This window comes from Triticum aestivum, chromosome 5B (genome assembly GCF_018294505.1).
Source record: "Triticum aestivum cultivar Chinese Spring chromosome 5B, IWGSC CS RefSeq v2.1, whole genome shotgun sequence".
Classification (NCBI taxonomy): Eukaryota; Viridiplantae; Streptophyta; class Magnoliopsida; order Poales; family Poaceae; genus Triticum; species Triticum aestivum.
This window is the reverse complement of record NC_057807.1, coordinates 587565788-587575654: the sequence shown is the minus strand read 5'-3', so window position 1 is coordinate 587575654 and position 9867 is coordinate 587565788. Positions and strand designations below refer to the sequence as shown.

Here is a 9867-nt window from a genome sequence, read left to right as displayed (position 1 = left end):
ATAGTAATTGTAGTTGTTGGAGCATGACTTGGTTTCCCCATGGATGACAACCGATGCCCCATGATGAGCTGGAATGTTCGGGGTATGAACACTCCAGCAAAGCGCGGAGCCATTCGTGAGATTGCTCTATCGCATAGATTAGCCCTCCTCTGTCTCCAGGAGACGAAGATAGATGTCTGGGACCGAGGCCTTGTGTCGGATACTGGGGGGGCCCTGCTAACTGATTGCATCATCCTCCTAGCCATAGGAACGAGGGGAGGTGCAGCCATCTTCTGGAACGCAACCCTAGTCTCGGTTTCTTCCCATAGCATAGGCCAATTTGCCATTACGTCCAGAGTTACAATGCTGCAGACGGGTCAATCCTTTTGGCTCACCACGGTGTACGGTCCGGCCTATGACGCCCGCAAAGATGACTTCCTTCTAGAGCTCTCGCGTGCAGTGCCCCCCGCATCTGAACCTTGGCTTCTTAATGGCGATTTCAACATCATCTATGAGGCCAGGGACAAGAACAATCTGAATTTGAATAGGAGGATTATGGGAAGATTTAGAAACGCCCTGGACTTGGCTGGCCTGCGTGAGATCAAGTGTAAAAATCGGAGATACACTTGGAGCAATGAACGTCAAAACCCTACGCTCGTTAGTATCGACAAATTCTTCTGTAACACTAGCTGGGAACTGCTATTCCCCAACGACATTCTGATGGCAGCTTCGACAGCTATCTCAGACCACTGTCCGCTCCTACTGGCAAATGCTTCTTCTCCCCCCAGGCGGGCTATGTTCAAATTTGAAACCTTCTGGCCGTGCTTCCCGCATTTCAAGGAGACCGTTGAGAAGGCGTGGAATAGGCCAACTACTCACACATGTGCTTTCAAGAGGCTGGCGATCAAGCTTGGCAGAAGAGCAAAAGATCTGAAGCCTTGGAGCAAAACACTGTTCAGCAACGCCAAGGTGCAGTTCCATATGGTCAACGAGGTAATCCTGCGCCTAGACATTACCCAGGAAAGCAGGGCCCTCTCTGCTGCTGAATTCCAATTAAGAAAGTCCCTCAAGCTACGGCTGATCGGCCTCGCGGCAGTGGAAAGAGCAAGGAAGTGGCAAGCCTCCAGAATCACCTGGCTCAGAGAAGGAGACGCCAGTACAAAAATTTTCCATGCCAAAGTCTGCTCGAGGCGCCGCAAAAACTTCATCCACTCCATTCAGCTCGATGGAAACACAACCACATCGCACGATGATAAAGAGAAAATGATCTTGGATCACTTCAATGCGGTTCTGGGCTCTTCTGACTCAAGGGCAACCACTCTCAATTGGGATTAGCTGAACATGTCGTCTGTTTCAATTGCCAGTTTGGACAACCCCTTTTCCGAGGAGGAAGTTTGGGAAGCGATCAAGGAAACACCTAAGGACAGGGCTCCGGGGCCGGATGGGTTTAACGGAGTGTTTTATAGAGCTTGCTGGTCCATTATTAAGGCAGATATTATGCTTGCTCTTAATCAGTTCTACTGCTGCTCTGGCCACAACTTCAGTGAGCTCAACTCTGCTCATGTGGCTCTGCTGCCCAAAAAAGATGGGGCTACCAAGATGACTGATTATCGCCCCATCAGTCTCATCCATTCCATGGCAAAGCTCATTGCAAAAGTTATGTCCATCCGCCTCACGAAGGTCATCCACCTGATTATTTCACCAGCCCAAATAGCCTTCATGAAGACCAAATGCATACACGACAACTTCATGTATGTTCAGAACGGAGTCCGGTCACTGCACAGGAAAAACACGCTGACAGTGCTGCTGAAGCTAGATATCACCAGGGCTTTCAACAGCATATCCTGGCCCTATCTTCTCGAGCTTTTGCAACGGTTAGGCTTCAGTTCCAGATGGCGAGACTGGGTGACGATGCTGCTATCAACCTCACACTCTTCCTTCCTGCTCAACGGCCTGCCCAGGCAGCCGGTCTGGCACAAAAAGAGGCTAAGACAAGGCGATCCCATTTCTCCTTTGCTGTTCATCATCGCCATCGATCCCTTGCACCGACTGTTGCAAGATGGTGGCGAGCTGAGGCTGCTCCAACCACTGCCGGGAAGAGAAATAAAGCTGAGGGTCAGTCTATATATAGATGATGCGATCATATTCGCTAATCCGATTAAAGAGGAGATTGAAACACTCATGCAAATTGTGCACGTCTTTGGAGAAGCTTCTGGTCTGAAGATCAACCTTCAGAAGTCCACGGCCACGCCGATTAGATGCTCAGGCATCGATATGGAGCAAGTTCTGCAGAGCTTTGGCGGGCGGCTCGCTCACTTTCCTCTCACATACCTGGGGCTGCCAATCACCATCAACCGCCTAAGGCTTGTGCATCTGCAGTTCGTTCTGGACAGGATCAGGGCCCGTCTCGCCGGGTGGAAAGGGAAGCTGCTGACTATCACTGCCAGAAGGGTGCTGGTCAGGGCTGTCCTCAGCTTACTGCCAACTTTTGCAATCACCGCACTGCGAGTGCCCAAAAAATTTCTGCAGGAGGTGGACAAATCCCGCCGCAAATTTCTCTGGGCGCAAGATGAAGATTTGACCGGTGGCAAATGCAAAGTGAATTGGTCCAAAGTTTGCTCGCCCACGGAGTACGGTGGCCTCGGCATCCTTGACCTCTCAAAATTCAGCAGGGCCCTGAGATTGAGATGGCTGTGGCATTCTTGGGTGAGCTCAGAACGGCCATGGGTGGGGATGGAAGTGCCTTGCGATGAGAGCGACAAGGCGGCATTCAGTGCAATGACGATAATCAACATTGGGGATGGTTGCAAGGCTACCTTTTGGGGCTGTGTCTGGGCTAGTGTCGAGCCCCTCAAGACGGCCTTCCCGCGCCTCTTCAAACGCTCGAGAAGAAAGAACGGGACTGTACAGGCAGCTCTGCGTGACAATACTTGGATCAAGGACTTAGCGCATGGCAATGTTAACCCTCTCCTCCAGGAGTTCCTGATCTTAGAGAGACTGATCAGAATGGCCAGAACAAGGATGAGGCCGGGGCAGCCTGACGAGATCACATGGAAATTCACGGCGAGCGGGATCTATAGCGCGTCGTCAGCATATCAGGCACAGTTTCTTGGATTGGTTCAGGCTCCGTTTAAAAATACCCTGTGGACGGCCTGGGCCCCTGGCCGGATCAAAACTTTCGCCTGGCTGCTGCATCTCGATCGGTTATGGTGCAATGATAGGCTGCAAAGAAGAGGATGGGAAAACCAATACTTCTGTCTACTTTGCCTCCGACACCTTGAAAGTTCAGTCCATTTGTTCTGGCGCTGCGAACTGTCTCTGAAGATTTGGGACAAGGTGGCCTCGTGGCAGGGCTGCCATGCCGTGCAGCCAGGCCTCTGGTCCTCCCTCCAACGCTCAACAGATATCGCGGACACGATCATCAGCAACACCGCGCCGGGAAGCAGGAAGGGGATCAAGACCATCATCATGCTCGTGCTTTGGGAAATCTGGTTGGAGCGGCACCACTGCACTTTCAGAGGCAAGGTGGCGCAGAAGACCGACATCTTGGCTGCGATCAGGCGGAGCGTTGAGTTGTGGCGGCAAGCGGGAGCCCACTGTCTAGCACATCCCTTTGCAGAGCCACCATCGGGGATCGGCTAAGGCATCTGTTGGCCGGCTGCGTCTTCCTTCTTTCATTTTTCTTCTTCTTCATTTCTTCTCTTGATCCCCGGATCACCCCCCATGTGTTTGTTTCCCGCTTCTACCTGCTTAATATATGAATGCCAGCAATTTGCTGGATCTTTCAAAAAAAATATTATGTCATGAAGGATGGGCTAGAAGAAAATCTATCTTGTGCTAAGTCTGCTATTTTTTTTCTTTCAAAATTTATTGAAGTGTTCACGAGCCTGGTTATTTTCCATAAATAGCTTGTGCATGTGCATGGAAGAATATACAATAGATGTCGTAGCGCATTTCAAAACATCTTTGCCAAGATTGGTGTACATATATGTCTTCACAAATTTCAAGCAAATTCATTCAGACACAGATAACTGCACATCAAACACTATCTTCCATTTCCAATCTTTTCCACACACCTATATTCTTTTTTATTTTAGTTAACAAAATTAGTTTCTCCTATGTTTGTATTCTTGTGTTCTACTGGGCCATCCTCCGTGATCATTGGCTTGTAACATGGAAGATTACAGCTGAACAATACAACCCTAAAAATGAGGGCAGGGGCAATGAAGTTCAGGCCAATAACTGATCATACGTACTTCACAAAGTTAGTATAAAATTCAGACACTTACTTCGGAACAGAAAGAGTATATTCTTTGCGCGGGTGCAATATTTACATTATATTGACATATCTTTATGTGCGATATTTATACAGTGCTTCTGACGTATATAAATTAACAACGCCGAAGACGCGACTATTTCTAGTACCACTAGAAACTAACTCCACATATCCACAAGCATGTGCAAAAATGCCCTCCTTTTTCTTTTCTGGCAGTCTCGTGTGCTCTGCACCTCTACTCGCTCTCCAAAATGGCGGTTAAGTCGGGCGAGAACCGCGGCGGCGACCTGCCGCCTCGGTACGCCACCCTCCGTTTCTGCGCCACCGTCGGCTTCACCGCGAACGTCGCCAAGGTGAAGCTATCTTCGGCCGAGTAGTCCTCCTCGGACGGCTCGAACACGAGCGGTGCCACCGAGCCCCGACGGCGCCGGCCTCGGGTTGACGAGGCGGTGGCGGCCTTGACGAGGGCGGCGCTGGCCTTGACGGCGAGCGATGCCACCTCCTCGGGGGCGAGGCGGCGGCGCAGCATATCGCTCGGGAGCACGAAGTAGATCTGCCCCGGCCGGAGCGCCTCGCCACTGGCCACCGCCGCGACGGAGCCCTCAAACCCCATCGCGTCGGCGTCGCAGAGGAACCACTCCTGGTGCCCCACCTCCTCAAGAGCCGCCGCTGCCGTCGCGGGCGGCGAGTACTCCCGGAGCTCGCCGCTGGGGAGCACCACCCTCGCGGTCGCCGGGCCGTCGGCCGCCGCGTCGTACGACACACACAGGCCCATTTCGTCTTGGTCGCCGCGTGTGTGCTGCTGCTGGTTCTTGTCCTGCTCTTCTCTTGTTCGCGCTGTAGTTGTGGTAATGCAATGCGTGGTGTGGTTGCTACCGGAGACGGCGATGGTATATATAGCGGAGCGGCATAGCGGGGAGGCAGAGGGAGCGTTGCCGTGTAGGCGGGAGTGGGGGCAGCACAGCCTGGCTGGAGGTTTGTTGCGGCCAGCGAATGCCGTGGAGCCGTCAATTGGCTACCCGGTGAAGAAGATATTTATTCCGATCGAGTTAACAGTGAGCTCCGGCCAGGTAGCAAAACCCTACCCACGCGGTTAAGTTGCACAACACACAGATACGTACGTACAATCAAACACGGCAATGCGTTCTTCATGAAAAAGAAATTCGGAAAACAATCCAACGGACAGCTCTTTGCCTCCAGACTTAGCACCCAATAATTGTGAAGAAATTGTCCTTAGAAAACAACAGCGAAAGATTTGTCTCATCCTTTAATTAAAAAGAGTAGTGTTTTTTTCCACATAAGCTCAAGAGCCGGAATTACACAAAAAGATCACTCTCCCGGTATTAATCAGCCCAATTTCTTGGCCCACATTTGATGGAAATGCAGCATGGGATTGGTGATGACGTGCTCTTGTGCCAGAAGACACGGGTGTTTCTTTAGTTCCAAATAGCGCAAGTAATAAATATGGGGAGGTAGGCCATAGCTTTTTGCTAGGATGCTCTTTACTGAAAGTGTTGACCCACCATTCTTTAAGAGAGAGCTCCAAGGTAAAAATTGTTATAGCAACATAGCAAGGTACTCTGACAAGATCACATGGTCAATACAAGAACAAACTACTATTTTGATGGACCGGATATGTTTTTTCAATAACTCTTTTCTAGATACTTTTCAAATAAATCTGTCCTAAATAGTAACTTCTATTGTTTTTTACAGTTGAACCCCACCGCAGGTTATGTGGTTGTATGGGAAAAATAACTTAAGTGTTAGGATACTTCCAGAAAATGACTGAATTGACACCATTGTATGGTTGCCACCAAACATCTAGTTTTTTTTTCCTACGAGGCCATTGACATCTTGTTCACATTGTGCAATGACGAATTTAAACTCTTTACGTTCTTATGAAATTAAGTGAATACATTAAGGTGTCTTTAGAGAATGTTTCTAGATTACTTGTCCCGGCCACTCGCATAGATTGTCAAATGTGAAAATCCGAAAGTAAAAGAAGCATTATGGTTTGGATAGTGGATAGCTGATAAACCCATGACCTTTAATGGATTAAAGTGGAACAATTCTCGAGCTGTAAAACATTTTATCTGAAATTGCGTTAGTAGTGCTAGAGAAGATCTATATCTGTTAATTACCTGTCTATGGCATTCCTCATAGTACTAGATTAAGAATAAATAGTATAACAATTCACATGTATATTATTTGCTTAGTACCTGCCACAAGATTGACGACGGAGATTAGCGATGTGATATAGTAGACTCTATCAACAATGACAAGGTTTATTTTGGTTCCTAAAGTGTAAAACATGATAAGCATATCCTTAAATTTAAATGTGGTTAGATTTAATTTTCTCCTAACTCAATGCACATAGACCGAGGATATAGTGGTGAGATCTAGCACAAGCCAACGCAGAAAAATTGAAAAAGGAAGAAATATTGAAAGGATATGGAGATTAATTGAAAATAAACTATTTATGTAAATGGAAAACACCATACTCCATTTAAAAGCAGAAAACATAATGGAAAAATCTATGTATTTTACAAAAAAAAATGTGAATGATGGAAAAAAATAATATAAAATTATAAAATGTATACTGTTATGGACAATCACAGACAATTTAGAATGTTAATAGAAAACTCCCATATTTCCTGATTTTCCATGGATACTCATGAGATTATTGCCTCCCTTTTTTTTCACACTTTTCAATTATTTGTTGAATTCCTGGTTTGGCTCGAAGGTTTCATTTTAAAAATAAATTACCAAATGGTCGACAAACGTTTATTTCCATTCTCCTAAACTTCTTTTCTTTGATTTTTTATTAGTTGGGCTATAAAGTGTGTCAAAATCCCAGCACGGCCTAATCAAACCCCTTTAAGTTGGCGAGGACCAAGTTTTTTTTAAAGAGTAGAGGGTTTGTCTAGTTCTAGAGTCAGATGACAAAATTGTTGCAGGCAACCTGCAAGGGACTTTTGTAATAACAATTTTAGTAGTTTGAATTGCACGATCCATGAATTTGGTACTACTCCTACCACCATTCAAGTTTGTTAGGCAAGAGAGCCATGTCTGTAAAATCAGGACAATGAGTAATTGGTCAGAACTTAATCCCCCTCTTTCACCGCCCCCCACGCATTGGTGAGTTTTGACCTTTGCTGATGCACTTTGCATACAATTCTATATTGGAGCTTCATTGTGTACAAGGTATTCACACCCTAATATTTTAGGAATTTCATTAGTTTTATGAATGGCCTTGCAAACCTCAACGGAGAGAAAGTACCTTTCTCGTTGAAACGATAAGAGCTTAGCTGCGTGCACGATACGAGCGTGAAGCAGAAGCTTCTGGAAATATCCCCTCTCGTCATTTTTTCAGTTGCGTGTAGGCTAAAAGCCTTGCCAAAGTTTTTATGCACGTACTAGCATGTAGCCCCCTGTTCGGGAGCGAGGTGGGAGCGCCGGAGCGGCGCGATGCCGCGTCTCGTCATGGGCCACGGTACGCGTGGCGCGCCGGCGGAGCAAAGTTGACGGACTTCACGTGGCCGCATGGGCCGTAGCTTGTTATACGTGTGTAGGTTCAGTGAACAGCCGCGGTTTGTTTGTGTGCATTCATATGGTTCCGTCATTGTCCGTTGCTGAACGTAATAAAGTGTGGTGGACTCTCGCTGCATCAGTTGGCTAACCCCCTAAAACCAGACATGAATCGTGCGTGGTCACATGGACACGTCCAAAACATGATCATGTACTCCCTCCGTTCCTAAATATAAATCTTTTTAGAAAATTCATTATGAACTACATACGAAGCAAAATGAGTGAATCTACAATTTAAAGTATGTCTATATACATTCATATATAGTTTGTAGTGAAATCTCTAAAAAGATTTACATTTAGGAACAGAAAGAGTAGAAGACATAATGTTTTCACTTTGAGATTTGAAGAATCACGCATGCCTGCAAAACTATGGGAGTTTCACAGTTTAAAGAACGTCAAACCACGGAGGCATGCGCGGAAGCATCATTGCCGCGAAAATCCTACATCTACGAAGAGTTACGTGCCACTTTTACGTAAACTACCTAACACTAAACCTCTCCCTCCTGATTTTCAGGGGATGGGCCCGTCCTTCCTCTTACCTGCAATCATATTCATCCACCTGTTTCGTTACGTTAATTACTTGGAACTTTTTACGTAGCTCTAGCATTGCTCGTCCCGTAGTGTTCGCAGTACTTGGGTGCATATGGAAACCAGCTGACATGCATTACTAGACTACAACCCCCATCATAGGTTGTGGTGTATCATATCAGAAAACACTCGATTTTGCGATATACGTACTCCATATATGCATAGAAACGACAAGCCGTTTCACGACCCTATCCATATGCATAGAAACTTGCACTTGTACGGTGCGTCGAATAGAATATGGCGTTCACTGCTCTAACCAGCCTCGTGAACGTGCCCGTCTCTGAACCACAGGATGCTTGATCAACAGACCACGCCGCTCCACGGAATCGATCGCAAATCAGTCCAAACAAGGACCAGGTGCTTATTCGGAGCGTGCGATCATGCAGGCGTCGCCATGAACGCCAAAGGAGACAAACGCCACCATTTCCCAGGACCATGCATGCATAAACACTCCCACCAATCGAGCGGGTCCGCAGGGCCGGGGCGTCGCCTACCGGCCCGGCCAGCCAGCGAGGTACCTCGCGCGTGGCGCCGTGCATGCACGCGACGACGGCGAGCCGCTCGCCGCATTCGGCCACGTCGGGTGGCGCCGCGCACATGCATGCCGCGCTGCCCGTTTTGTTTCAGCGAGGTTTAACTAATGTTGGAGCCCGTTGATCTCGGCAAAATGGTGCTAGTACCGTGCAAGTTTAGTACGGCTGGAAACAGAATAGAGGCCAGTGGCACCAAATGGGTTGACTTGACTACTCAACGGTGCTTGATGCATTAGTTCTATTTTTTCATGTCTCTTTCGAATATTTTATCAACTTAGTTAGTTGTAATGTTTGTTACGATGACTGTGCTTAACATGGAGCAAATATCACGACACCGCCACTATGATCACTAGGGTTTCACAAAACAATAACTTCAAAAAAGTATCAAGATGTTTCACAGGATCCAGTTTTTCTATTAAAATGTTTGACACTATCTCTAACGAGGGTTTCTCCGCGTCCTGCGGGCTCCACCATCGATCTAGCTCGTCTTGTGTGGCCTTAGGGTCATGAAGGTGTGGTGGATCCTAGTCCTTGCCATCGAGATGATTCCTACATCTTTTTTTAGGTGTATTTGGGAGTTTGTTTAGGGTTTGTGTCCTTTTAGGAGGTGAGCCGGTGACGGCTCCTTGAAGATGAAATAAGGTTTGTCTGGCCCCGCCCCAGTAGTGAGTCCAGTGTCGCCGAAGGGCGTGTGGAGGTGTGTCTTCGGCGGATCTCGTGAGATTTGGTTGGTGTTTGTCTTTGGTAGATCTGCTTAGATTCGGTCATCGTTCATTTGTGTTTGCGTGTCTACGGGTTGGATCCTTACGATCTACACTTCTGTTCATCGAGGACGGTTGTTGTTCTGGTGCATTGTTCTTTGGGGCCTTGCACAACGACATCCCAACTGTTTACTACAAGAAG

At 47.4% G+C, this 9867-nt stretch overlaps 1 protein-coding gene across 1 annotated transcript; it reads right to left on the bottom strand.

Moving 5' to 3' along the window:
• Positions 1-4274: 4274 nt before the first annotated feature.
• LOC123117034 (uncharacterized) lies at positions 4275-5134 on the bottom strand. Its single transcript, XM_044537887.1, has one exon. The coding sequence runs from the start codon at positions 5028-5030 to the stop codon at positions 4491-4493; it is 540 nt and encodes a 179-aa protein (XP_044393822.1). The 5' UTR covers positions 5031-5134; the 3' UTR covers positions 4275-4490.
• Positions 5135-9867: the final 4733 nt, after the last annotated feature.

What these genes read in the sequence shown, in the direction of transcription:
- LOC123117034 (XM_044537887.1), bottom strand. Translation starts at nt 5,030, where the DNA reads ATGGGCCTGTGTGTGTCGTACGACGCGGCGGCCGACGGCCCGGCGACC.